Genomic DNA, 27,899 nt, shown 5'->3' with positions numbered 1-27,899 from the left:
CCACCATGACTATCATCGGCTGGGTGGCTTCGGATCGCTAATTCACACCGGCCATCTGGCGAGGCCGGCCTGGGGAAATGGGGATGAGGGGTTCTGCTGAAGGGAATCCTGGCGCGTCGGCGCGGAGGAGTGCGCTGGGTGGGGCCCACCTCCTTCGGCACGGCCGACGTCGCCGCTTTAAGGCGGCAGCGGCGCGAGCAGGTCTATGGTAATGAGCCGCCGCCGCCGCCGCCGCGGCTCTGCAGAGCTCGCCCGCCCGCCGGGGAGGCGAGGGAGCGCGGGGCTGGGCCCGGGGCCGCGGCGACAGGCAGCAGCCGCGGCGGGGACGCGGGGCGCGAGCGGGCGGCGCGGGATCGTCTGGGGCCGCCGGGGCCGGGCCGGGGTCGGGGCGCGCGGCAACACGGGCGCAGGTGGGCGATCCCACAGGGGCGGAGGATTCCACAGGGCGCAGGCGGGAGAACCCGGGGCCCGGCAAGGCCAGGGGCGCCGCGGGGCCCGCGGGCGCAGGTGGTGAGTGCCCGGAGCGCAGGTGGAGGCGCGGCGGCAGCCCGCGGTGCTCAGGGTGACCAGGGAGCGGGTCTGGCTCCAGGGGCGGTGGGAGCCTGGGCGCGTCGGAGGGCACAGCGCGGGGCCCCGCCGAGCCACCCAGGCGCAGGCCCCGCGGGGCGCACGGGGGGCCCCCCGGGGACTGGCGCTCTGGCCTGGGCATGAGGCGCGGCGGGGCCGGCAGGAGCCGGAGGAGGAGCCGCCACCGCTGTTGACCCGGCCGCGGGCCGGGAGCTGGGAGAGATGCGGAGCCCGGCCACCGGCGCCCCCCTCCCAACGCCGCGGCCGCCGCCGCCGCTGCTGCTGCTGCTGCTGCTGCTGCCGCTGCCAGTATTGGGAGACCAAGTGGGGCCCTGTCGTTCCTTGGGGTCCAGGGGACTCGGCTCCTCTGGGGCCTGCGACCCTGTGGGCTGGCTCTGTCCATCCTCAGCGTCGAACCTCTGGCTCTACACCAGCCGCTGCACGGATGCGGGCACTGAGCTGACTGGCCACCTGGTACCCCACCACGATGGCCTGAGGGTTTGGTGTCCAGAATCCGGGGCCCATATTCCCCTACCACCAGCTCCTGAAGGCTGCCCCTGGAGTTGTCGCCTCCTGGGCATTGGAGGCCACCTTTCGCCACAGGGCAAGCTCACACTGCCCCAGGAGCACCCGTGCTTAAGAGCCCCACGGCTCAGATGCCAGTCCTGCAAGCTGGCACAGGCCCCCGGGCTCAGGGCAGGGGAAGGGTCACCAGAAGAGCCCATGGGTGGGCGTCGGAAAAGGAATTTAATACAGTCCCCCAGTTCCAGCCCCCCAGCTACCAGGCCACAGTGCCAGAGAACCAACGAGCAGATACCCCTGCTGGTTGCCAGAGAACAAACCAGCAGGCATCCCTGAGTGCCATCGACCCAGACGAGGGTGAGGCAGGTTGACTTGAGTACACCATGGGTGCCCTCTTTGATAGCGGCTCCAACCAGTTCTCCCTGAACCCAATCACTGGTGCAGTAACCACAGCTGAGGAGCTGGATTGTAAGACCAAGAGCACCCACGTCTTCAGGGTCACGGCGCAGGACCACAGCATGCCCCAACGAAGTGCCCTGGCTACACTCACCATCTTGGTTACTGACACCAATGATCATGACCCTGTGTTCGAGCAGCAGGAGTACAAGGAGAGCCTCAGGGAGAACCTGGAGGTTGGCTATGAAGTGCTCACTGTCAGGGCCACGGATGGTGATGCCCCTCCCAATGCCAATATTCTGTACCGCCTGCTGGAGGGGCCTGGGGGCAGCCCCTCCGAAGTCTTTGAGATCGACCCTCGCTCTGGGGTGATCCGAACCCGTGGCCCTGTGGATCGGGAAGAGGTGGAATCCTACCAGTTGACGGTAGAGGCAAGTGACCAGGGTCGGGACCCGGGTCCTCGGAGTACCACAGCCGCTGTTTTCCTTTCTGTGGAGGATGACAATGACAGTGCCCCCCAGTTTAGTGAGAAGCGCTATGTGCTCCAGGTGAGGGAGGACGTGACTGTGGGGTCCCCAGTACTCCGAGTCACAGCCTCGGATCGAGACAAGGGGAGCAATGCCCTGGTGCACTACAGCATCATGAGTGGCAACGCTCGGGGACAGTTTTATCTGGATGCCCAGACTGGAGCTCTGGATGTGGTGAGCCTTCTTGACTATGAGACCATCAAGGAGTACACCCTACGGGTGTGAGCACAGGATGGTGGCCGTCCCCCACTCTAATGTCTCTGGCTTGGTGACAGTGCAGGTCCTGGATATCAACGACAATGCCCCCATCTTTGTCAGCACCCCTTTCCAGGCTACTGTCCTGGAGAGCGTCCCCTTAGGCTACCTGGTTCTCCACGTCCAGGCCATCGACGCTGATGCTGGTGACAATGCCCGCCTGGAATACCGCCTTGCTGGGGTGGGACCTGACTTCCCCTTCACCATCAACAATGGCACAGGCTGGATCTCTGTGGCTGCTGAGCTGGACCGGGAGGAAGTTGATTTCTACAGCTTTGGGGTAGAAGCTCGAGACCATGGCACTCCAGCACTCACTGCCTCGGCCAGCGTCAGCGTGACTGTCCTGGATGTCAACGACAACAATCCAACCTTTACCCAACCCGAGTACACAGTGCGGCTCAATGAGGATGCAGCTGTGGGCACTAGCGTGGTGACGGTGTCAGCTGTGGACCGTGATGCTCATAGTGTCATCACCTACCAGATCACCAGTGGCAATACCCGAAACCGTTTCTCCATCACCAGCCAAAGTGGTGGTGGGCTGGTATCCCTTGCCCTGCCACTGGACTACAAACTTGAGCGGCAGTATGTGTTGGCTGTTACCGCCTCTGATGGCACGCGGCAGGACACGGCACAGATTGTGGTGAATGTCACCGACGCCAACACCCATCGTCCTGTCTTTCAGAGCTCCCACTATACAGTGAATGTTAATGAGGACCGGCCAGCAGGCACCACAGTGGTGCTGATCAGCGCCACAGATGAGGACACAGGTGAGAATGCCCGCATCACCTACTTCATGGAGGACAGCATCCCCCAGTTCCGCATCGATGCAGACACAGGGGCCGTCACCACCCAGGCTGAGCTGGACTACGAAGACCAAGTGTCTTATACCCTGGCCATTACTGCTCGGGACAACGGCATTCCCCAGAAGTCCGACACCACCTACCTGGAGATCCTGGTGAACGACGTGAATGACAATGCCCCTCAGTTCCTGCGCGACTCCTACCAGGGCAGTGTCTATGAAGATGTGCCACCCTTCACTAGCGTCCTGCAGATCTCTGCCACTGATCGTGATTCTGGACTTAATGGCAGAGTCTTCTACACTTTCCAAGGAGGCGACGATGGAGACGGTGACTTTATTGTCGAGTCCACGTCAGGCATCGTGCGAACGCTGCGGAGGCTGGATCGAGAGAATGTGGCCCAGTATGTCTTGCGGGCATATGCAGTGGACAAGGGGATGCCCCCAGCCCGCACGCCCATGGAAGTGACAGTCACTGTGCTGGATGTGAATGACAATCCCCCTGTCTTTGAGCAGGATGAGTTTGATGTGTTTGTGGAAGAGAACAGTCCCATTGGGCTGGCCGTGGCCCGGGTCACAGCCACTGACCCCGATGAAGGCACTAATGCCCAGATTATGTACCAGATTGTGGAGGGCAACATCCCCGAGGTCTTCCAGCTGGACATCTTCTCTGGGGAGCTGACAGCCCTGGTAGACTTAGACTATGAGGACCGGCCTGAGTACGTCCTGGTCATCCAGGCCACGTCAGCTCCTCTGGTGAGCCGGGCTACAGTCCACGTCCGCCTCCTTGACCGCAATGACAACCCACCAGTGCTGGGCAACTTTGAGATCCTTTTCAACAATTATGTCACCAACCGCTCAAGCAGCTTCCCTGGGGGTGCTGTTGGCAGAGTTCCTTCCCATGACTCTGATATCTCAGATAGTCTGACTTACAGCTTTGAGCGGGGAAATGAACTCAGCCTGGTCCTGCTCAATGCCTCCACGGGCGAGCTGAAGCTGAGCCGCGCACTGGACAACAACCGGCCTTTGGAGGCCATCATGAGCGTGCTGGTGTCAGGTAAGGAAGGGTCCAGGTGGCGCTGGGGTGGGGGTAGCTCACGGGGAGGGTCTGGGCAGCCACTGGAGGTAGGGCACGATCCAGGAAGCAGCTACAGACCCACCTCCCTGCCCAGTGCCTGGCACAGAGCGGGAGGGGGCAAGAGCCAGCTTGGGAAGAAGCCCCAGGAATCCCGGTGGCTGGTGCAGGCCCCGCCTTCCGCCAGGCTGGGCTGGGCTGCTTCGGTTGGCTGCCCCCACTGTCTACCAGCCTGTGACGTGGTCGGGGAAGTGTTGTGAGGCTGCCCCGGCTATGGCTGCCAAGAATTGTGAAAAAAGGCGTGTGGAAGCCTGGGGGGCCAGGAGAGCTGGGGGAAGGGTAGAGAGGACTGTGGCACAGGAGAGGAGGCGAGGCCAGGGCCCCTTCACCCCCATCAAGATATTCCTGCAGTCTCATACAGCCTTTGGCAGAAATGGGGACCATGGGAGCACAGGGCTGCCGCTATCCAGGGGTCAGGACCCTGCAGTCCTCTTCTGGCCCCTTTTGCCTCCTGGCTGAGCTGCAGAATCGGCTGACATGGACTTTGTCTAGTGCATTCTTTTCCCTCCAGGCAGAAAGAGCCTGGCCTGGCTCCCCCTTCAGAGTTCCCACAGGAAGTTAGGCTAGAGCTCATTGTCTATTCAAACAGACCCCACTTTCTGGTTGGGGTCTGGCTTGGAGGAGGGGCTGCAATGAAGCTGGGGGTCAAGCTGAGGCTTTCTGTTCTTAGGGTGCCAGGCCTTCCTTTCCTGCTGGCTATGACCAGGCCAAGCTCCAGGAATGAAGTGTAGGGACCAGGACAGGCCAGGGGACTGGTGGGCTTTGAGGGCAGAGACCCCAAGGCACCTGATCTGAGGACAGAACAGAGTCCCAGGGCGTGGGAGCCTGGTGGGATCCCAGGCTGGGGCATTCCTGCTGCTTGGCCAAGCGCTCAGCCTACAGACTCCCTGGACAGCAGGACTAGGGGAAGAGAGTTGGAGGGGATTGGTGACAGTATTCTGTCTTTTTTTATCAGCTGTGGGGAGCCAGAGGTAGCAGCAGGGAGAGGACCACACCCAAGTTGCTGAGTGCCTTCCCCAAGCCTGGGAACAACTGAGACCCTCATGAGGGGATGCTGTTAGCTGCACCCCAGGGGTGGGTCAGGTCACGCCCCCTCTAGGCAGCCTTCAAACCATCAGGGAAGGGAGGAAAAGAAGCTGACGGGCCCCTACTCCCACCCCAGGGAGTGTGGCCTGAAGGGGAAGGAAGGGTTTGCGAGAGTCAGGGCGTGGCCTCACTCAGGGTCCTTGCTGGCAGATGCCTCCCTGCCCCACCCCTCAAGGTAGCCACAGGAACCAGGAAGCAGGAGCTCTTCAGGGACTGTGGCTGAGGTTCTGAGCCTCCTGAGACTTCAGTTTCCTCTCCAGGAGGAGGAAGTGGGAGGCTGGAGCTCCTGTGTCCTCAGCTGTGCCTGGGCACTTGAGGCGGTGGAAGGAAGGAGGTGGGAAGGAGAGCCTCTCCCTCTGGTCCTCCACATCCAGCCTGCCCTTGGTGAGTGTGGCCAGGCACTAAGTGATGGGGGCAGAGAAGCGCCCCCACTAGGCTTTCGGTCTCCCACCAGGGCAGAGCCCCAGACCTTGGTTCCCTAGTCTAGAGAAGGCTCAGGGCAACATCCTCAGGCTTCTCCTGGCCCGGCAGCTCTGGCCCCACCCTCTCCCTTCCGCCCTGACCCTTGGAGGCAGTCACCACGGCAACCCCAAAGTTCAGGGAGGCCGGGGTGAGGGGGAGCTGACTCCCACTGCCCCTTTGTTTTCCTCTTGTTCTTTGTCTCGTCTTTCTTCCCCGCCCCTGCCCATGCTGGGCCCTGCAGCACTGCCTGTCTCCGGTGCCCTCTTCCTGCTGCTGTGGCTCTCCTGCTCTCCCACTTGCCCATCGCTGGCTCTTTTCCTGGGGCTTTGTCTTCCCATTTGGTCTCTGTGTTTGTGCCTCCCCTCTCTTCCTCCCTATGGCTGCGGCTGTCCCAGCCTGGGCCGATGGCTCTCCTGGAGCCTGAATTCTCCTCGCCTCTTTCTTCCTCTGCTCGGACACACAGCAGCTCCTGTCCATGGTCTGGGCAGCTCCCAGAACAGCAGAGCCCTCTTGGCCTCCAGCCTCCGCTGGCACATCTGCCAGGGGAAGAGAGGTTGGGAGGCTGACCGGGACCTGGTGCTTTTCCAGGTGTGCCTGGCTAAGCTTGGGGCACAGGTGGCATTTCCTGGGGTCAGAGGCCATCCCAGCTCTTTCTTTTCTGTTCAGGAAGACAGCTTAGGCAATGCACTCCCCACCCCTGTTCCCACCCTGCCTTTGCACCTGAGGGGTGACCTAGGTCAAGGCAAGGGAGGGGGACACAGAAAGGAGAGAGCAGTGGGTTGACTGTTGGGGATGGGGACAATAGCAGAGGGGGCAGGTGGCCACAGATGGTGAACCAGATGGGAAGCAACAGAGACATGCTGGGAGAGGGGCCCAGGCAAGGCCTAAGACGATGGCAGCGGGGGACACAGCGAGGAGTGTTCCCAGGGCTGAGTGGTGGCAAAGTTTCTCCTGCTCCGTGGCTTTGGTTGCCCTCTCCTCTCTTAATCAGTGATGGGCACTGTGTGTGGAGTCTTGGGCTGCTTTCTGCCTGGAGGGAATATCTCGTCAAGGAATCATTAGGCAGATGTACCAGGTATACAAGAGCCCCTTGCCAGCTGAGCACCCTAGTGCGTGCGGGGAAGTCTGAAACAGAGAGGAAAATAGAGCGTGATGACATAAATCTGGGCAGGCTTCCTGGAGCAGGTGAGCTCAGGGCAGGTTAGAAGACTCGGAGGACTGTGGGCTGGTGTCTAGGTGGGAAGGAACAGCCTGTGCAACAACTTTGAGACCAGAGCAGGAGGAACAGAAGTGGGTGATGACAAGCGGGCTTACTGGTGATAGCTGGTGAGAACAAGCAAGTGATGAGGCTGGAGGGTAGGTGGACAGTGGGCCGAGGACATGGCTGAGATGGGGGTCTGCCTTCAGCCTTCTTGGCTTCAGCTGAGCCACCACTGGTATAGTCAGTCACCCCAAGTAGGTACGATACAGGTGCAGAATTTGTCCGCATGTCCCTCACCTACTCACCTCCCCCCCAGAAACATGGGCTCCTGCCCCATTACCGCTAGGGTAAGCATTCGCTTTTTATGTCTAGTTGGGCTCCCCCTGCTATGTGGTTTTTGTTTGTTTGTTTTCTGGGGACAGAGTCTCGCTCTGTCAACCAGGCTGGAGTACAATGGCGCGATCTCGGCTCACTGCACCCTCTGCCTCCTGGGTTCAAGCAATTCTCCTGCCTCAGTCTCCTGAGTAGCTGGAACCTCCTAAGTAGCTGAGATTACAGGCGCCCACCACCACGCCCAACTAATTTTTGTGTTTTTAGTAGAGATGGGGTTTCACCAGGTTGGTCAGTCTGGTCTCGAACTCCTGACCTCGTGATCCACCTGCCTCGGCCTCCCAAAGTGCTGGGACTACAGGCACAAGCCACTGCGCCCGGCCCCCCTGCTATGTTTTAAAGACCATTTATTCTTTATGGAGACTGAATAGATTGTCATCCACATCTCAGTGTTTTCTGAACACCTGCTATGTGTAAGGCATTGTAACAAATAAAAATGTGAATGTGCAGGTAGCTCATGCCTGTAATCCCAGTGCTCTAGAAGGCTGAGATGGAGGATCACTTGAGGCCAGGAATTTGAGACCAGCCTGGACAATATAGTGAGACCCCATCTCTACACACAAACAAAAATTAGCCAGGCATAGTTGTGAGCACCTGTGGTCTCAGCTATTTGGGAGGTTGAGGTGGGAGGATTGCTTGAGCCCAGGAGTTGGAGGCTACAGTGAGCTATGATTGTGCCACTGCGCTCCAGCAGAGGCGACAGAGTGAGAGTCTCTGTCTTAAAAAAATAAAAAATAAAAAATGTAAGACTATCCCTTATTGCCCTGCAAAGCCATTTCCTCCATCTCCAGGTCCCCAGCTTTCATGTTTTAGCTAAATAAAATTCATTCCCATGTGTATGTGCATTAAGGTGTGTGTGGTATTTCTGGGCTTAGGGTGTGTAGGTGGAGTGAGACACCAGCAATGTGTGTTAGTACTTAGCTGTTTATAAGTGAGTGTGTTGCCTGGGGGTATGGCAGGCATTTGGGTGTGATGCTTGAGCCAAGTGGGTGAGGAGTAGCTACAGGCCCTAGGGCCAGAGAACAGACTGACTCAGTGGGGCTCTGGGGTCTCAGAGTGGAGAGCTGCCCAGGCCCTTCTATCTCTGTCCCCCTGGTCCCCCACCCCCACTCACCCTGTCTCCAGCATGGGGCAGTGGGTGATGTTGTCACTGGTTAATGTGGCTCAGCTGGATTTCCTGGGGTGGGGCCCCCCAGGCTACCCACAGCAGCCCAGAGAGTTGGGCGGGAAGAATGCTTTGTGTTGAGTGTTGCCATGGGGATGGTAGGTCTGCACCCAAGCAGCCGTGGGGCTCAGTGGGAGGGGGACTAGGTGGCCCACTGACCCAGTTTACCCCCGCAACTCCCTGCTGCAGCCATGACTGCGATTATCGTGGTGTTGAGGTGTAGAGGCTGAGGGGGTAGGAGGGTGCCTGTGCAGGGCAGCGCAGACTCTGGGGGAAGGAAGCCCGAGCCGTGGTTGGGCAGGGAAAGGTTCACAAACATTAAGAGGTGTGCCGTGCATCAGTGACAGAAGGTTTTGGGAAAGGATGCAAAGATAATTTCTGCAAATCTCATCCCCTGAGCCCTGAAGGAGTGACTGGCCCACAGGTGACATGCCTGGCTCAGCACCCTTATGCCAGTTGGAGAGGAGAGGCTTTCTTGGTGGGTGGTGCCGGAATATGCAGGCTGAATTGCAGCCCTGGCTCCTGTGCAGGGCCTTCCCCACACCCCTGCACGGGTCTGTGGCTTGGTCCCCCACCCCAGACTGGGTCCTGACTGGTGTCCCTCTCCACAGACGGCGTGCACAGCGTGACGGCCCAGTGCGCGCTGCGTGTGACCATCATCACTGATGAGATGCTCACCCACAGCATCACGCTGCGCCTGGAGGACATGTCACCCGAGCGCTTCCTGTCACCACTGCTGGGCCTCTTCATCCAGGCGGTGGCTGCCACCCTGGCCACGCCACCGGACCACGTGGTGGTCTTCAACGTCCAGCGGGACACCGACGCCCCCGGGGGCCACATCCTCAACGTGAGCCTGTCGGTGGGCCAGCCACCGGGGCCCGGGGGCGGGCCGCCCTTCCTGCCCTCCGAGGACCTGCAGGAGCGCCTGTACCTCAACCGCAGCTTGCTGACGGCCATCTCGGCGCAGCGCGTGCTGCCCTTCGACGACAACATCTGCCTGCGGGAGCCCTGCGAGAACTACATGCGCTGTGTGTCGGTGCTGCGCTTCGACTCCTCCGCGCCCTTTATCGCCTCCTCCTCCGTGCTCTTCCGGCCCATCCACCCCGTCGGGGGTCTGCGCTGCCGCTGCCCGCCCGGCTTCACGGGTGACTACTGCGAGACCGAGGTGGACCTCTGCTACTCGCGGCCCTGTGGCCCCCACGGGCGCTGCCGCAGCCGCGAGGGCGGCTACACCTGCCTCTGTCGTGATGGCTACACGGGTGAGCCAAGGGAGGGGACCCATGGGGCAGCCCTGGAAGGCTGACTCTGGTGCAGGCACAAATCAGGACAAATGATGGCGGCTGCCTCATTCTCTTCTTGAGTGAGGTGCAGCTACACTGGGAGGTCATAAATCCGGCCTGCTCCCTGACAGCACTCCACTGAGGAAGGCAGCGCAAGGAGTGCTTCTCCCTGCTGGGCACCGGACACACAGGCAGTGTCATTGCGGGTAGAGCTGACTCCAGAGCCAGTCGGCCTGGGTTCCTGTCTCAGCATTGCCACTAGTAGCTGTGTGACCTTGAACAAATTACTTAATCTCTCTGGTCCTCAGTTATTTGAAATGGAGATAATGACCATACTTAGGTCATAAGTTGGTTGTGAGGATTAATGTAATTAATTTGATATTTGGAAACAGCTGGTGGCATGGAAGGTATTGGCTTTGATTTAAGGGAATGCTGAGATTGGGTGACTTGCCCCTGGTCTCATCACAGCTGGTTTAGATGTGAGGCTGGGCCTAGAACCTGGTCTCTACACCGCTGAGCGAATTCCCTTTCTGAGCTGCAGCAAGTACTTTTCTCCCCAGGCATTAAGGGGAAGACACAGAAGTGCTGGGGGAACTGGAAGGGGTTGGGTTCTGAGATGCGATGCTCCAGAAGATCATTGCACCTGTGTGGGCCTGGGCAGAATGGCTCCACCTCTGCCCAGGTGCTGGTAAAAGAGGGTCCTGGCTAGGGGGCTTCCCTGCTGGCCTGTCAGCCAAGGTCTTTTTTTTTTTTTTTTTTTTTTTTGAGACGGAGTCTCGCTCTGTCGCCCGGGCTGGAGTACAGTGGCCGGATCTCAGCTCACTGCAAGCTCCGCCTCCCGGGTTCACGCCATTCTCCTGCCTCAGCCTCCCGAGTAGCTGGGACTACAGGCGCCCGCCACCTCGCCCGGCTAGTTTTTTGTATTTTTTTAGTAGAGACGGGGTTTCACAGTGTTAGCCAGGATGGTCTCGATCTCCTGACCTCGTGATCCGCCCGTCTCGGCCTCCCAAAGTGCTGGGATTACAGGCTTGAGCCACCGCGCCCGGCCTAAGGTCTTTACACATCTTGCTCCCTGGGATGCTCACTGCCTCTGCTCTGTGCTCCTGACCCCTCCCTTCAGGCTCCTGCATCTTCTCAGGACACTGCCTGCTTCCCTTCCCTTCCCTGTAGGCCCTTCCTTCCGAGATGCCCAAGCCCTGCTCCCTGTCCTCCAGTGCTATGCCCACTGGCTCTGCCAGCAGCCATAGGCAGGCCCCACTCCCTTCCCTGCTGCATCTTCCTGCCCAGAACTTGCCAGACTTGACTTCTCTTTGCTGCTGCTAGGGGTGGGGGGAAGGGGAGGGGCGGGTGTGGGGGAGGGGAGAGGAGTCTTTGTCCAGGAGGATGATGGGGGGGTTGGGGGGGTTAGAGTAGGCGAACAACAGTTTCCATGGAAACAAGAGCCAGTCACTAGGCACAGGAGCTGAGAACCTATCTCTAGAATCTGGGAACGGGGAGGGAGAGAAGGGTGGATTTTCCCATCTGATGTTGGAGTTTTCAGCTCCTCTGTTGAATTGTCTGAGCTCTCAGGGCTGTTTCTCACTTTCAGCATGTCCCACGTGCACAAAGGTCCTCAGTCTGGACCCCAGGGCTCAAGGTGGAAGACCTCTACCCCATTCCTGGGGGCTCCCCAGCTTCTCTCTCTTACTCCTCCATAATCCAGACAAATCTAAGTGGAAGCCTGGTCCCATCCCCAGGGAGGGAAACTGATCTCAATGCCTGAGAGGGACAAAAGCACCAGTGGGAAGGAGGGAGGAGGAGGCTCCCAGCACTCCCACTGTCCTGCAGGCCCATCTGCCTGTGCACATTTACCCTCTTGGGGGCCAGGACACCCCCAGGCATGCTTGGTAGTGTGACATCGAAGGCTCCCAGGAGCCTTACGACCAAGTGTCCCAGCAGGCATGTGCTTATGAAACCCAAATGGGGTAGGGAAGGGGCTGGGAACGCCGAGGAACTTGCAGGGGAGCCGTGTGTGGAGCTGTGGCGAGAGCGGCTCGGTGAGCCAAACAGGGTGCCCAGGAAGGCCTGGGGACCGTAGATCTCAGAGAAAATGGCACACGAGAAGAAGTGGGGATGCCTGGGAGGTTTGGGGGTATGACAAGGGTCACGGGAGGCCGTGGGAGCTATCACTGGGTTGGGGGGGGTCTCAGTTCCCTTCCCGTCCTCAGGTACTTGGTACTCACCTGCCTTTCCTCTTGTCCAGGTGAGCACTGTGAGGTGAGTGCTCGCTCAGGCCGTTGCACCCCGGGTGTCTGCAAGAATGGGGGCACCTGTGTCAACCTGCTGGTGGGCGGTTTCAAATGTGATTGCCCATCTGGAGACTTCGAGAAGCCCTACTGCCAGGTGACCACGCGCAGCTTCCCTGCCCGCTCCTTCATCACCTTTCGTGGCCTGCGCCAGCGTTTCCACTTCACCCTGGCCCTCTCGTGAGTGGCTGGCCGCTGGGGGTAGGGAGCAGGCCTGGTGGGCGTCGGAGGTGCCTCCTGTTCTGTGGATGAAGTAAGAGGTCAGGCATCGAAAGAGCGTAGAGCAGGCTGCCAGCAGAGCCAGGAGCTCTTGGAGTTGCCTGTGGTTCTGCCAGCAGATCTCCCTCCCCTGCGCTGGTTAGGTGGTGGGGGTGCTGGCATCAAGGTGGATACCCCATTCCCTGCCCCCATCCCCAACTCCTGTTCAGGTTTGCCACAAAGGAGCGCGACGGGTTGCTGTTGTACAATGGGCGTTTTAATGAGAAGCATGACTTTGTGGCCCTCGAGGTGATCCAGGAGCAGGTCCAGCTCACCTTCTCTGCAGGTGATCACAGTTGCCCCCCATCCTTGCCGATCTTCCAAAGACCCCGAGTCTCCCAGCCCCTGACCCCAAGCCACATACTCTAATCAGCCAAACCTGGGCCCAGCCCCAGCCACTGGAACCCCAACCCTGCCATTCCCAGCCCTCGCCTGGCATCCCAGCTCAGCTGATCCTTTCCCCAGGGGAGTCAACCACCACGGTGTCCCCATTCGTGCCCGGAGGAGTCAGTGATGGCCAGTGGCATACGGTGCAGCTGAAATACTACAATAAGGTGGGTGTGGAGGGCACAGAGGGTTGGGGTTCTGTTCTTGCCTCAGGTGCTTATGCAGCCCTGAATGGCACTGCCTCCAGGCTTGGGTGGGCTGGTCAGGGCATTTCTGGCTGAGAGGAAGGGAGCGGCTGGGAAGGTACCACCTTGCTGGGCATTCCCACCCCACTGGGCACTGCTTGATGCTCCCTGTTCCACTAGGCAGCCGCAGACTTGGACACTGAGGAAGGTAGTTACATGCATAAACCATGTGAGCACACGTGTGTATATGCATGTATGTACGTGTGTCTGGGCGTGTGGGTGCACACAGAGGCACCCAGTGTGTGCTGGCCATGAACCTAGTGGGCTCCGCATCAAGTGTCCCCCTTCTCTGCTCTTTCCTGTCCACAGCCACTGTTGGGTCAGACAGGGCTCCCGCAGGGCCCATCAGAGCAGAAGGTGGCCGTGGTGACTGTGGATGGCTGTGACACGGGGGTGGCCTTGCGCTTCGGATCTGTCCTGGGCAACTACTCCTGTGCTGCCCAGGGCACCCAGGGTGGCAGCAAGAAGTGAGCAGGGAAAAGGGCCAGGGATGGAGTGAAGTGAGGGCAGGGCCAGGCAGGGAGGGAAGGTGGAGAGGGTGGGCTTTTGGGGGCTCCCTCCCTTTGCCTCCCTTAGCCCCTGCTCAGCCCTGGGGATGGGGTCAAGACTGGGGAATCAGAGCAAGGTCCTGTGGGGCAGTCTGGGGAGGGGGCCGAGTGTTCGACAAGAACAGTTCCAGGTGGGGGTGACCCCCTTCCTGAGCACTGCTCTGCAGGGCCCCTTGGACACCTGCCTAGGCCCTTCCTGTCTCCGGCCTGGTGGCAGAGCAAGCAGAGGACCGGAAGCTCCCAGCCCTGCCTTGTGCTGCCACCATCTTTGCTCCCCCAGGTCTCTGGATCTGACGGGGCCCCTGCTACTAGGCGGAGTGCCTGACCTGCCTGAGAGCTTCCCAGTCCGAATGCGGCACTTCGTGGGCTGCATGCGGAACCTGCAGGTGGACAGCCGGCACATAGACATGGCTGACTTCATTGCCAACAATGGCACTGTGCCTGGTATGGGCGCCCAGGGTGGAGCCAGGCTGGGATCCCAGTGCTGAGGGGAGGGGCTGTGCCTGGTGTGAGGATGCCAGAATGCAGGGTCTCAGAGGCCTCTCTAGCCACTGCCACAGGATTCCTCTTTACAGCCCCAGCTCGGGTCCACTGAGACACCTTCTCTCCATTCCAGGCTGCCCTGCCAAGAAGAACGTGTGTGACAGCAACACTTGCCACAATGGAGGCACCTGCGTGAACCAGTGGGACGCGTTCAGCTGCGAGTGCCCCCTGGGCTTCGGGGGCAAGAGCTGCGCCCAGGGTAGGAGGGGCGGCTGTTAGAGGCTGAGGCCTGGGTGCCATCAACAGTCTGGGAATTGGCAGGGTTGGGGCAGGCGCTGGGCAGGGCTCCGCTGAGCCGGGCTGTGGGTGGAAAAGCGTGTCTGGGCAGAGTCCTGAGAGGGCAACACAGGAGACAAAGGGGCCAGTCAGAGGCAGGCCTGGGCACAGCGTGGGGCGGGCCCAGGGCAGGTACGTACTTTGGAAGGCGGGGCTGATGAGGGGAGTGGGCTCTGCCTCCCATGCAGCCGCCACCGCTAAGCATCACGGCCCCGGGGCCCTCCACGGCTCCACCCGTCACAGTGTGCCTTTTCCTGCCTCCCCAGAAATGGCCAATCCACAGCACTTCCTGGGCAGCAGCCTGGTGGCCTGGCATGGCCTCTCGCTGCCCATCTCCCAACCCTGGCACCTCAACCTCATGTTCCGCACTCGCCAGGCCGACGGTGTCCTGCTGCAGGCCGTCACCAGGGGGCGCAGCACCATCACCCTACAGGTGATGCAGGGAAGAGCCGACTGGCCCTGGCCTGGCTATAGGGCCCTGGTAGCCTCTAGGGGGCTGGACAGAAGTGGCTGGGCAGGTCCTGGGCAGGGGTGGGGACAGATAGAGGCCACTGGATCCATTGGGAAGGTCAATGCTGCCACCTATTGGGCCTGAAGGAAATAAATATGCTTTCCTCTCTGTGGCCTGAGCTGGGCAGCAGGATGCGTTTGGTGGTCCAGAAAGGGGAACTGTGGACTGGAGAAGAGTGATTAAGGCCGTTTACTGACCCTGCTTTCTTTCCTCCTGGTGTCAGCTACGGGAGGGCCACGTGGTGCTGAGCGTAGAGGGCACAGGGCTCCAGGCCTCCTCTCTCCGTCTGGAGCCAGGTCGGGCCAATGACGGTGACTGGCACCATGCACAGCTGGCACTGGGAGCCAGTGGGGGGCCCGGCCATGCCATTCTGTCCTTCGATTATGGGCAGCAGAGAGCAGAGGGCAACCTGGGCCCCCGGCTGCATGGTCTGCACCTGAGCAACATAACAGTGGGCGGAGTACCTGGGCCAGCTGGCGGTGTGGCCCGTGGCTTTCGGGGCTGTTTGCAGGTGAGTGTCCTGCCCTGCCCTCCCATCTTCCCTACCACCTTCCTCCCTGCTCCACTGAGGCAACACTGCTCCTGTCCCTCCCAGGGTGTGCGGGTGAGCGATACACCGGAGGGGGTTAACAGCCTGGATCCCAGCCGTGGGGAGAGCATCAACGTTGAGCAAGGCTGTAGCCTGCCTGACCCTTGTGACTCAAACCCGTGTCCTGCCAACAGCTATTGCAGCAATGACTGGGACAGCTATTCCTGCAGCTGTGATCCGGGTATGCTAAGGATCCAGGGCAACAAGCAGGTTATCAGGTGCCTGGGGCCACATGCTGGCTCTGCTGTGTGACTTGGGGCATGGGGCATCACATCCCCTCTCTGAGCCTTAGTCATCTACACAGCAAAGCCATAGCCAGCTGATAGGATGCTATGTGGGAAGAAATAGATGAAGGTGGGTTTCATGGAAGACGGTGCGAGGGGAGGGTGGGGGAATGAGCCTCTCTGGTCCTTCTGGTCCCAGGTTACTATGGTGACAACTGTACTAATGTGTGTGACCTGAACCCGTGTGAGCACCAGTCCGTGTGTACCCGCAAGCCCAGTGCCCCCCATGGCTATACCTGCGAGTGTCCCCCAAATTACCTTGGGCCATACTGTGAGACCAGGTAAGCAGACCAGGGCGTGTGGCAGCAGGTCCCAGTGGCTGCTGCTCCTCTCTGTGTGTCCCTCAGAGCCCTGAAAGCCTGGCTGATCCACAGCCAGGGTCAGAAGGGCCACACAGGGCTCACCTAGGTTAGGTGGGGGTGGCAGGGGGAGCTCATGCCTGCCTGGATCCCTCTCTGCAGAATTGACCAGCCTTGTCCCCGTGGCTGGTGGGGACATCCCACATGTGGCCCATGCAACTGTGATGTCAGCAAAGGCTTTGACCCAGACTGCAACAAAACAAGCGGCGAGTGCCACTGCAAGGTGACAGCCCCAAACAAGCCCCCACTGTGGCCACTTGGGCCTCTGTCCACATCTCCTGGGCCCTAGAGGGGAGGCTATAGAGATGGGTCTTCCTACAGAGTCGAGGGCCTTGTGCCTTTGCTCTCAAGGCAGGACCGTTGACCACTTACCTTCATGTGTCTGAGGTGCAGGGGGACCCTGGGCCAATGTGTAACCCATGGGCTCTGGGCCTGGTGTGGTGGCGGTTTGCAGCCTGTTCTGATTGTGTGACATCTCGCTGATGGGCTCAACTCCAAAGCATTGCTAGTGTTAATTATTTTTATTATTTTTTTTTTTTTTGAGACGGAGTCTCGCTCTGTCGCCCAGGCTGGAGTGCAGTGGCCGGATCTCAGCTCACTGCAAGCTCCGCCTCTCGGGTTTATACCATTCTCCTGCCTCAGCCTCCCGAGTAGCTGGGACTACAGGCGCCCGCCACCTCACCCGGCTCATTTTTTGTATTTTTAGTAGAGACGGGGTTTCACCATGTTAGCCAGGATGGTCTCGATCTCCTGACCTCGTGATCCGCCTATCTCGGCCTCCCAAAGTGCTGGGATTACAGGCTTGAGCCACCGCGCCCGGCCAATTATTTTGAATGCTGCTCCTGAGGGGACCTGAGGTCGGGACCCCCTCCAGAGGGGCCACAGCTGAGAGGACCCATGAGCATCCTGGGAAGAGAGCCTGGCCAGTGACACCCTTCCTCCCTCCTTTCTCAGGAGAACCACTACCGGCCCCCAGGCAGCCCCACCTGCCTCTTGTGTGACTGCTACCCTACAGGCTCCTTGTCCCGAGTCTGTGACCCTGAGGACGGCCAGTGTCCATGCAAGCCAGGTGTCATCGGGCGTCAGTGTGACCGCTGTGACAACCCTTTTGCTGAGGTCACCACCAATGGCTGTGAAGGTGTGGCTTCTGGGACGGGTGGGCAGCCCTCTTCACAGTGTGCTAGGCACCTGCACCCCAGGGAAGCCGGGAAGGGGCTGGTTGCAGTCCTGGGGAGACCTAGGGAGGGCTGGGGATCCTGGGCAGGACCGCAGAGGGAGAGGTGCTCCTGGGTGACCATGTGCTCTTCCCCGCAGTGAATTATGACAGCTGCCCACGAGCGATTGAAGCTGGGATCTGGTGGCCCCGTACCCGCTTCGGGCTGCCCGCTGCTGCTCCCTGTCCCAAAGGCTCCTTTGGTAGGTGTTGGAGGCCCCAGTGTGATATTAAGGACATGGCCTCTGCTGTTAGTGGGATGAGGGCAGGAAGCTCCTGGCTGAAGATCCGGGGACCCTGCTTTCTGGCCTCCAGGTTCTGGGATTTCATTTCCCATCTTCCTTGGCTCACGGTCCCCCTTCCCCTGTTGCCCAATTGTGCCTACATCTTGGACTTTTTTTTTTTCTTTTTTCTGAGACAGAGTCTCTCACTGTCACCCAGGCTGGTGTGCAGTGGCACGATCTTTGCTCACTACCACCTCTGTCTCCCAGGTTCAAGCAATTTTCCTGCCTCAGCCTCTGGCTGCCATCACACCTGGCTAATTTTTTGTTGTTGTTGTTGTTTTGGTATTTTTAATAGAGACAGAGTTTCACCATGTTGGCCAGTCTGATCTCGAACTCCTGACCTCATGATCCGCCTGCCTCGGCCTCCCAAAGTGCTGGGATTACAGGCGTGAGCCACTGCGCCCTGCCACATCTTGGACTCCATTTTTTTTTTTTTTTTTTTTTTTTTTGAGACGGAGTCTCACTCTGTCATCAGGCTGCAGTGCAGTGGCGTGATCTCGGCTCTCTGCAACCTCCACCTCACGGGTTCAAGTGATTCTTCTGCCTCAGCCTTCCGAGTAGCTGGGACTACAGGTGTGTGCTACCATGCCCAGCTAATTTTTTGTATTTTTTTAAGTAGAGACAGGGTTTCACCATGTTGGCCAGGATGGTCTCAAATCTCTTGACCTCGTGATCAGCCTGCCTCAGCCTCCGAAAGTGCTGGGATTACAGGCATGAGCCACTGCATCCATCCCACATCTTGGACTCTTAACAAAAATGCTGAAAAACCTGCACAGTGCTCGGCATAGGACTGTGCTAGAGATTCAAAGATGAATCATGCAGGGTTCCCATCGTCAGCTCACCACCGAGTCCTGGAGTTATGCCACCACAAAGGCAGACAGTCTGGGGAGTAGAGGTGTTGGCTGCTGACCCAGGAGACCCAGCCCAGTATGGGGGATGGCGCTGGTCCTGGACTGGCAATGAGCAGGTTCATAGGCAGGAAGTGGTGGAGAGCAGAGTGGTGACTGGAGACAGGCAGGATGAGGGCTCAAGGAGGTCACATGCCCTGTTCCCCCAGAGCCCCGTGTGGACCGATCTTGCAGAGATTTTTGGCCCTGGTGTTCCACATACCTGTCTTCCTGTTTCACCGGGGCCCTTGTTTGCTAGTCGCTGTCCCTGGCCTATGAGGTGCTGGCTTCCAGCAGAACCTGTCAGCCAGTCTCAGGGGCTTCCTGTGTGTCTCCCTGAGGGCAGCCCTTTTGGCTTCCTTCCCCCAGGGACTGCTGTGCGCCACTGTGATGAGCACAGGGGATGGCTCCCCCCAAACCTCTTCAACTGCACGTCCATCACCTTCTCAGAACTGAAGGGCTTCGTAAGTGAACCGCCTCATTGCCATCTTTTCCCTCTCCTTCATGCTGAGTCTCACTTGCCCCTACTCCCATCTTTGAGAAACGGGATTCTGGAATTCCAGCCTGTGGGTTCCTGGTCTCCCAGCTGGAAAGGCCATCTCTCCCCTCCTGAGGTCCTTTTGCTCCAGAGTTCCTGCCCTCACTCCTGCTCCTCCACTCCCTCCTGTCTAGGCCGAGCGGCTACAGCGGAATGAGTCAGGCCTAGACTCAGGGCGCTCCCAGCGGCTGGCCCTGCTCCTGCGCAATGCCACGCAGCACACAGTTGGCTACTTCGGCAGCGACGTCAAGGTGGCCTACCAGCTGGCCACACGGCTGCTGGCCCACGAGAGCGCCCAGCGGGGCTTCGGGCTGTCTGCCACGCAGGACGTGCACTTCACTGAGGTGGGGCTTGGAGGTTGCAGGACTGGCTGGTTAGATGGGGGTTATGGTGAGTGAGCCTGCTCATGGCAACCTGGAGGGCAGAGGGTGCCTTCCCATCCCACCTACGAGGAGCTCCCTGCTGGCAGGAGGCCTCAGTGAAACCCGTGACCCTTGGCCCAGCCCTCTTCCCAACCCTTCTCATAGTAAGGTCTGTGTGCTGGGGCATGGTCTGACCCGGAACAGAGGCCTGCCTGTGGTACCACGGGCTGGGAGGAAGCAGTACCTCAAGACATCTGTGTGGGTCCAGGCACAGGGCTGGGAAGCTCTTATGTAGAGAATGAGGAGGAGGGCGAAGGGGCAGAGCATCCGGTGACCTGAGTGGGCAATGCGGTCCAGGAGCATTTCAGGGGAGGCAATGGTGAGCGCAGAGGGAGGGGCCTGCTGGGGAGCGGGGGCTGGCCCGGGCACAGGCCGGGGCTCTGTGGTGGGGATGTCAGGTGTAGGCTGTGAGCACACCCACTGTGACCTTGCCCACCCCAGAATCTGCTGCGGGTGGGCAGCGCCCTCCTGGATGCAGCCAACAAGCGGCACTGGGAGCTGATCCAGCAGACAGAGGGTGGCACTGCCTGGCTGCTCCAGCACTATGAGGCCTATGCCAGCGCCCTGGCCCAGAACATGCGGCACACCTACCTAAGCCCCTTCACCATCGTCACACCCAACATTGGTAAGGCTGGTGCCAACAGGGGTTTGTGGAGGGAGTCCCCGACAAGGAAGGGTGGCTGTGCTGGGGTCCTGCCTGCCTCACAGGTCCTATCTGTGACCATCTCCTTCCTTAGTCATCTCTGTAGTGCGCTTGGACAAGGGGAACTTTGCTGGGGCCAAGCTGCCCCGCTATGAGGCCCTGCGTGGGGAGCGGCCCCCGGATCTTGAGACAACAGTCATTCTGCCGGAGTCTGTCTTCAGAGGTCAGTGGTGTGGCCATGGATAGAGTTGGGAGCTGGACCCCAGTGTCTGTGCAGGCCCCACAGAGGGCAGGGCCCAGCTAAGTGTGACAGTGTCCCCTCCCAGAGACGGCCCCCGTGGTCAGGCCCGCAGGCCCTGGAGAGGCCCAGGAGCCAGAGGAGCTAGCACGGCGACAGCGACGGCACCCGGAGCTGAGCCAGGGTGAGGCTGTGGCCAGCGTCATCATCTACCGCACCCTGGCCGGGCTCCTGCCCCATAACTATGACCCTGACAAGCGCAGCCTGAGGTCAGTGGCTAGGGGACAGGTGTGGGTGGGGGTGTGGGTCAGGCGGTGAGTGCTGAGGCATGGAGGGGGTCGGGGCCGTCTCCCCAGTCATGTGACTGCTGTGGTGACTGTGCACCTGCCTGCCCTACATCAGAGTCCCCAAACGCCCGATCATCAACACGCCTGTGGTGAGCATCAGTGTCCATGACGATGAGGAGCTTCTGCCCCGGGCCCTGGACAAGCCCATCACGGTGCAGTTCCGCCTACTAGAGACAGAGGAGCGAACCAAGCCCATCTGTGTCTTCTGGAACCACTCAATCCTGTGAGCCTGCACTACCCTCGCTTCCCCGCCCCCAAGGCTTTGGGCTGAAAGCCCAAGCCCCTGCATCCCTCACCCTCCTTGTCTTCCTGATCCTGCCGGCCTCACACAGGGTCAGTGGCACAGGTGGTTGGTCGGCCAGAGGCTGTGAAGTCGTCTTCCGCAACGAGAGCCATGTCAGCTGCCAGTGCAACCACATGACGAGCTTTGCTGTGCTCATGGATGTGTCTCGGCGGGAGGTCGGGCCCACGGGGGCAGCTGCAGGGCCGTGGGTGGGCACTCAGGGCATGGGGCTGGGTGCTCAGGTCCTGCTCTTCCTAATTCCCTGGCCCCCTGCCACCCACTCTGCAGAATGGGGAGATCCTGCCACTGAAGACACTGACATATGTGGCTCTAGGTGTCACCTTGGCTGCCCTTCTGCTCACCTTCTTCTTCCTCACTCTCTTGCGTATCCTGCGCTCCAACCAACACGGCATCCGACGGAACCTGACAGCCGCCCTGGGCCTGGCTCAGCTGGTCTTCCTCCTGGGAATCAACCAGGCTGACCTCCCTGTAAGATGCTGCTACTGCCCAGAGACTGTCCCCACCTTCTCAGGCTCCCTTCCCAGCCCCCACTGGCAACCCCTGCTCCTTCACCATGAACTCTAATAAGGTGCCTAGTGCAGCGCCTGGCCCAGGATTTCCTCTTCTCCAGCTCCCCCGGGATCCCCCAGCATCCTACAGGCACCTGCCTCTGACCCAGGCTTCCCTGGAAGCAGTTCCCAACACCCAGGCCCTCCTCCCTGCCTGACCCAAAGCAGAGCCTGTCCTCTGGGTGGGCCCCGGTCACTGACCTGCCCTGGCCTGGGCCCTCAGTTTGCCTGCACAGTCATTGCCATCCTGCTGCACTTCCTGTACCTCTGCACCTTTTCCTGGGCTCTGCTGGAGGCCTTGCACCTGTACCGGGCACTCACTGAGGTGCGCGATGTCAACGCCGGCCCCATGCGCTTCTACTACATGCTCGGCTGGGGTGTGCCTGCCTTCATCACAGGTACCCCCACCCATTCCCGGCTTTGGGGTCCCACATCCCTAGGTCCACCTTTGTTCCCTGTTCTCCCCACCCACATACAGGCCCTGAGGCCCCACATCCCTATGCCCCAGACCAGCTTATTCACAGGTGTCCCTCTGCTTTAACCCAGACGCTGAGGCCGCCACTCAGGTGTTGCTTCCCTATCCTGGGGAGGACACGGGCCGATGGTGGGCAGAACCCTTTTCCATGCTTTGTGCCAGGACCTGTGAGCCCACCTGCCTGCGGCCCTACTTCCCTGGCCCCTCACCACCCCTCGCCTGCTCCCATCTGTCTCCATGCTCCAGGGCTAGCCGTGGGCCTGGACCCCGAGGGCTATGGGAACCCTGACTTCTGCTGGCTCTCCATCTACGACACACTCATCTGGAGTTTTGCTGGCCCAGTGGCCTTTGCCGTCTCGGTGAGTGCTAGCAGGTGGGTTGGGTGTCACCTGTGGCCCTCCTTTGCTGTCCTCCTGCTGCTGGGGCCATGTGTCCTCAGGACTCCCTTTGGAACAGCTGAGGCCACAGGGCCCTGTGGGCTGGGTAGAAGCTGTTTGTCCCCACTGAGCACCCCACGTCCTCTGCCCCTGCCTAGATGAGTGTCTTCCTGTACATCCTGGCGGCCCGGGCCTCCTGTGCTGCCCAGCGGCAGGGCTTTGAGAAGAAAGGTCCTGTGTGAGTATAGGGTTGGGGTGCCTGGGCCGTGGGCAAGCACCAGCATGGGAGGCCTTATGGCCAGACTCATGGCCTGTCCCTATCCCCAGCTCGGGTCTGCAGCCCTCCTTCGCCGTCCTCCTGCTGCTGAGTGCCACGTGGCTGCTAGCACTGCTCTCTGTCAACAGCGACACCCTCCTCTTCCACTACCTCTTTGCTGCCTGCAATTGCATCCAGGTACCTGGCCCAGCCTGAGGAGAAGGGAGGCACCTGGGCTGTGGGTGCCTGAATATGCACAGACCATTGCTGCCTCTTGCCTCCCAGGGCCCCTTCATCTTCCTCTCCTATGTGGTGCTTAGCAAGGAGGTCCGGAAAGCACTCAAGCTTGCCTGCAGCCGGAAGCCCAGCCCTGACCCTGCTCTGACCACCAAGTCCACCCTGACCTCGGTGAGGGAGCCAGGGGTCTTAAGCGGGTGGTGAAGGGAGGGAGATGTAGGAGGCCCAGTGAGCCTGTACTTTTGGCCCACTCCCCTTTCCCTTTTCTCCATCCCTTCCTGGAAGGTGGAAGGAGGGGTGAAATGGTATGTTTGGCCTAGGGAGGAGACGTTGGAAAGGGTGTGTAGGATTTTGACTTGAGGGAGATGGGTCTGAGACAGATAATCAAGTATTAAGTGCCTTGCACCTGAGGATCTCTCACGCATTTTAGTAAATTTTCTGTCTCCCAAGGTGCTCTCAGGAGACAATTTCTGGTCCCATCTTTTACAGAGCCATTATATAGTGAGTCCAGGATCCCTGGGGGTATGCAGGGGTGGCATAGCTGTGGCAGAGCTATGACCACTGCCAGGCCTCCATATGGGGGCAGCAGAGAAGCAGGGCCCCCTCTTTCAGACCTGAGCATGTGGAAGGTGAAACTTAGGGCAAGTTCCCTCCACCCTCCTACTTCCCAGCCTGGGGCCAGCCATCCCACTCCCCCACTTACTGACCTCTCTGTTCCCTGCCTAGTCCTACAACTGCCCCAGCCCCTACACAGATGGGCGGCTGTACCAGCCCTACGGAGACTCGGCCGGCTCTCTGCACAGCGCCAGTCGCTCGGGCAAGAGTCAGCCCAGCTACATCCCCTTCTTGCTGAGGTGAATCCTGGAAATGGGAGGGTGGAGGAGGGGAGGAGGGGCCCACGCATGCTGGACCCGGGCCAGCCAGCCGTTGGTAGTTGAGGAGCACACACTGTGGCTGACATGCGGGCCAGCTTGGATTAGAAGCTGTAAGGGTCCCACGGCTGGAACCAGGATCCCAGGGGAGAGGAGAGACAGGGACCCTGGGCAAGGGGCCAGGCTGACCCCCAGCATGGTCTCGTCTTCCTAGGGAGGAGTCCACACTGAACCCTGGCCAAGGGCCCCCCGGCCTGGGGGATCCAGGCAGCCTGTTCCTGGAAGGTCAAGACCAGCAGCATGGTGAGGGTGGCAAGAGTCCGGCCGCCCAGCAGGGCAGTTGGCTGGCTTTTACTGAAGGTGGGTGGAGGTGGCTGGGCTGGCTGTGATCTCTCTCTGGCCTCCTAGATCCCGACACAGACTCCGACAGTGACCTGTCCTTAGAAGATGACCAGAGTGGCTCCTATGCCTCTACCCACTCATCAGACAGTGAGGAGGAAGAAGAGGAGGAGGAAGAGGAGGCTGCCTTCCCTGGAGAGCAGGGCTGGGATAGCCTGCTGGGGCCTGGAGCCGAGAGACTGCCCCTGCACAGTACCCCCAAGGGTGGGCCAACACCAGGGCTGTAGCCTTTGGGGCCAGTGGGAGGAGAATGGGCCTGGGGTTCTTGGGAAGCAGGACTAGGGTGGTGGCCTCCTGGCTGTCGGCCCTCTGTGGGCCTCATCTACTTCCTTTCCCCACCAGATGGGGCCCCAGGGCCTGGGAAGGCCCCCTGGCCAGGAGACTTTGGGACCACAGCAAAGGAGGGTAGTGGCAATGGGGCCCCTGAGGAGCGGCTGCGGGAGAATGGAGATGCCCTGTCTCGAGAGGGGTCCCTAGGCCCCCTTCCAGGCTCTTCTGCCCAGCCTCACAAAGGTGAGTGGGGCACCCCCAGCTGCCGCGCTCCCCTCGTCAGCAGCCTCACACCTCACATTCTCCTGTGGCTGCACCTCACAGCCCCGCCCCGGCCCGCAGGCATCCTTAAGAAGAAGTGTCTGCCCACCATCAGCGAGAAGAGCAGCCTCCTGCGGCTCCCCCTGGAGCAATGCACTGCGTCTTCCCGGGGCTCCTCTGCCAGTGAGGGCAGCCGGGGCGGCCCCCCTCCCCGCCCACCGCCCCGGCAGAGCCTCCAGGAGCAGCTGAACGGGGTCATGCCCATCGCCATGAGCATCAAGGCAGGCACGGTGGATGAGGACTCATCAGGCTCCGAGTGAGTGTGGCCGGGTGGGTGGGATGGGGTGCTGCCCCGCGGAGGCCCCACCTGGGCCCAGAGCTGCCTCCGGGCCTCCCCAGGCGACTCTGGTTGGCATTCGGAGGACAAATGTGCGAACTGGCCCAGCTCCCTTACTATGCCGTGCCCACAAACCATGGTGCCTTGCGGGGCGGGCCACCCCTCCTGGGCTCTACACTGTGTAGCCCAGCCTAGGGCAGAATGCGGGAGGATGGGGAGCTGGGGGTGCTTTCCTGTTTCCTTCGTCTGGTGAAAGCTTTCACTCTCTCCTCTGTTTCAACTAACCCTCTGTCTGCCTTTTCTGCCACTTTCCTTTCCTGCCTCTCCAGATTTCTCTTCTTTAACTTCCTGCATTAACCCTGGGCTGTGGCTCCTACGCCCGAGGCTCCCTTCCCTTCCCCAGCCGCACTCATGCCCTGCTCCTGTCTTGTGCTTTATCCTGCCCCGCTCCCCATCGCCTGCCCGCAGCAGCGACGAAACGTCCATCTGAGGAGCCTGGGCCTTGCCAGGAGGGGTACCCACCCCACCTAAGGCCATCTAGTGCCAACTCCCCCCCTACCATTCCCCTCACTGCACTTTGGACCCCTGGGGCCAACATCTCCAAGACAAAGTTTTTCAGAAAAGAGGAAAAAAAGAATTTAAAAAAGGATCTCCACTCTTCATGACTTCAGGGATTCATTTTTTTTATACGCTGGAAATTGACTCCCCTTTCCCTTCCCAAAGAGGATAGGACCTCCCAGGATGCTTCCCAGCCTCCCCTCAGTTTCCCATCTGCTGTGCCTCTGGGAGGAGAGGGACTCCTGGGGGGCCTGCCCCTCATTCGCCATCACCAAAAGGAAAGGACAAAGCCACATGCACCCAGGGCGTCACACCCTTCGGGCTGCACCCGGGCAGGCCTCAGAACGGTGAGGGGCCAGGGCAAAGGGTGCGCCTCGCCCTGCCTGCGCTGCCTCTCCCAGGAACTGGAAAAGCCCTGTCTGGCGAGGGGGCGGAAGGACTCAGTGCCCCCGGACCCCCAAATGCTGCATGAACACATTTTCAGGGGAGCCTGTGCCCCCAGGCGGGGGTTGGGCAGCCCCAGCCCCTCTCCTTTTCCTGGACTCTGGCCGTGCACGGCAGCCCAGGTGTTTGCTCAGTTGCTGACCCAAAAGTGCTTCATTTTTCCTGCCCGCCCCGCGCCTGGGGCAGGCCAGTCATGTGTTGAGTTGCGCTTCTTTGCTGTGGTGTGGGTGGGGGAGGAAGAGGAAACACAGTGCAGGCTCGGCTGCCCGGAGGGTGCTCAAGCACAGGTTTCAAGTCTGGGTCCTGCTGTCCACTCACCCACCCGCCCCCAAAATCAGACAAATGCTACTTTGTCTAACCTGCTGTGGCCTCTGAGACATGTTCTATTTTTAACCCCTTCTTGGAATTGGCTCTCTTCTTCAAAGGACTAGGTCCTGTTCCTCTTTCTCCCCGACTCCACCCCAACTCCCTGTGAAGAGAGAGTTAATATATTTGTTTTATTTATTTGCTTTTTGTGTTGGGATGGGTTCATGTCCAGTCCCGGGGGTCTGACATGGCCATCACAGGCTGGGTGTGTTCCCAGCAGCCCTGGCTTGGGGGCTCGACGCCCTTCCCCTGGCCCCAGGCCGCCATCTCCCCACCTCTCCTCCCCTCTCCTCAGTTTTGCCGACTGCTTTTCATCTGAGTCACCATTTACTCCAAGCATGTATTCCAGACTTGTCACTGATTTTCCTTCTGGAGCAGGTGGCTAGAAAAAGAGGCTGTGGGCAGGAAAGAAAGGCTCCTGTTTCTCATTTGTGAGGCCGGCCTCTGGCTTTTCTGCCACGGATTCTCCCCCTGTCTTCTCCTCTCAGCAATTCCTGCAAAGGGTTAAAAATTTAACTGGTTTTTACTACTGATGACTTGATTTAAAAAAAATACAAAGATGCTGGATGCTAACTTGATACTAACCATCAGATTGTACAGTTCGGTTGTTGCTGTAAATATGGTAGCGTTTTGTTGTTGTTTTTTCATGCCCCATACTACTGAATAAACTAGTTCTGTGCAGGTACAGCACTGTCACTGTCTGCTTCTGTGTGGCACCCTGTCCTCCCACAGGGAGGAAGGCCTGGTCTCTGGAAAACAAAAGAGCTGGCAGGGCCCAGAAGTCCCCACCGGGAGGTCTGGAGACTCAGACACCACTGGTTGATAAGTCTGTTCCTCGGTCCATGTCCATGACACTGCTCCCAAGTAGCCGGATCAGCCCAGAGCCCATTTCCTGGCATTTCCAAGGAAGACATGGCAGGCAGGCAGGAAAGTGTCCTTTTCACCAGGACAGAAAGGACTTCTATGGTGGGAGAGGCTGCACAGGGCAGGCAGCCTTCCAGCCCAGCCCCTCAGGGCTGAGTCCTAGACAGGGCTGAGTTTTCTGGGGCAGAATTCAAGAGGCAGGGAGGGCTGCATTGAGAGGCTGGTGGGAATTGAATGGTGCTCAGTGACTCAGTGCCTCCTAGCTACACTGCTCAGGGTTGTTTTTTGTATTTTTCCCCATTGGAAAATGAAGCAGCTACTCATACTGAAGCCAAGTGTGTGCTCTGCAACATTACTTCTCATCCTAAGTTTCATATACGTGTGTGTGTATATATATATATGAGATATATATTTAAAAGTATATATACTTTTTAAATTTAATAGAGACGGGGGTCTCACTATGTTGATCAGGCTGGTCTCGAATTCCTAGGCTCAAGTGATCCTCCCGCCTTGGCCTCCCAAGGTGCTGGGGTCACAGATGTGAGTTGCCACATCCGGCCTAGTTCCAAGGTTTGTGTTTGCCAAAGTTCCATTCAATAAACTAGAAAGACGGCCGGGAGTGGTGGCTTACGCCTGTAATCCCAGCACTATGGGAGGCCGAGGCAGACAGATCACCTGAGAGATCAGGAGTT

General features: G+C 59.6%; 3 protein-coding genes across 3 annotated transcripts; all 3 read left to right on the top strand.

The window, feature by feature from the left end:
- Positions 1–758: 758 nt before the first annotated feature.
- On the top strand, positions 759–1,463 carry LOC117075574 (cadherin EGF LAG seven-pass G-type receptor 2-like). Its single transcript, XM_033198038.1, has one exon. It carries the CDS (start codon positions 790–792, stop codon positions 1,423–1,425), a length of 636 nt encoding a protein of 211 aa, XP_033053929.1. The 5' UTR covers positions 759–789; the 3' UTR covers positions 1,426–1,463.
- Positions 1,441–2,268, top strand: LOC117075573 (cadherin EGF LAG seven-pass G-type receptor 2-like). Its single transcript, XM_033198037.1, has one exon. The coding sequence runs from the start codon at positions 1,473–1,475 to the stop codon at positions 2,235–2,237; it is 765 nt and encodes a 254-aa protein (XP_033053928.1). The 5' UTR covers positions 1,441–1,472; the 3' UTR covers positions 2,238–2,268.
- CELSR2 (cadherin EGF LAG seven-pass G-type receptor 2) lies at positions 2,238–27,028 on the top strand. Its single transcript, XM_033198033.1, has 34 exons — positions 2,238–4,120; positions 9,114–9,761; positions 12,025–12,247; positions 12,496–12,611; positions 12,791–12,879; positions 13,267–13,424; positions 13,786–13,949; positions 14,122–14,247; positions 14,591–14,757; positions 15,059–15,346; positions 15,431–15,605; positions 15,848–15,989; positions 16,170–16,290; positions 17,022–17,205; positions 17,382–17,483; positions 18,821–18,915; positions 19,124–19,333; positions 19,853–20,036; positions 20,149–20,277; positions 20,381–20,561; positions 20,695–20,862; positions 20,972–21,098; positions 21,211–21,411; positions 21,715–21,889; positions 22,213–22,325; positions 22,502–22,581; positions 22,671–22,797; positions 22,885–23,007; positions 23,563–23,690; positions 23,923–24,011; positions 24,117–24,311; positions 24,450–24,620; positions 24,720–24,954; positions 25,305–27,028. The coding sequence occupies exons 1-34, from the start codon at positions 2,245–2,247 to the stop codon at positions 25,330–25,332; spliced, it is 7,338 nt and encodes a 2,445-aa protein (XP_033053924.1). The 5' UTR covers positions 2,238–2,244; the 3' UTR covers positions 25,333–27,028.
- Positions 27,029–27,899: the final 871 nt, after the last annotated feature.

Source organism: Trachypithecus francoisi, unplaced genomic scaffold (genome assembly GCF_009764315.1).
Source record: "Trachypithecus francoisi isolate TF-2019V2 unplaced genomic scaffold, Tfra_2.0 Lachesis_group5, whole genome shotgun sequence".
In the NCBI taxonomy this organism is placed as follows: domain Eukaryota; kingdom Metazoa; phylum Chordata; class Mammalia; order Primates; family Cercopithecidae; genus Trachypithecus; species Trachypithecus francoisi.
This window is presented reverse-complemented; position numbering and strand designations above follow the sequence as displayed.

Coding starts and splice junctions, on each gene's coding strand:
- LOC117075574 (XM_033198038.1), top strand. CDS start 790: ATGCGGAGCCCGGCCACCGGCGCCCCCCTCCCAACGCCGCGGCCGCCG.
- LOC117075573 (XM_033198037.1), top strand. CDS start 1,473: ATGGGTGCCCTCTTTGATAGCGGCTCCAACCAGTTCTCCCTGAACCCA.
- CELSR2 (XM_033198033.1), top strand. CDS start 2,245: ATGGTGGCCGTCCCCCACTCTAATGTCTCTGGCTTGGTGACAGTGCAG. Junction 12,248..12,495: donor CACTTCACCCTGGCCCTCTC/GTGAGTGGCTGG, acceptor ACTCCTGTTCAG/GTTTGCCACAAAGGAGCGCG. Junction 20,278..20,380: donor GCCGGAGTCTGTCTTCAGAG/GTCAGTGGTGTG, acceptor GTCCCCTCCCAG/AGACGGCCCCCGTGGTCAGG.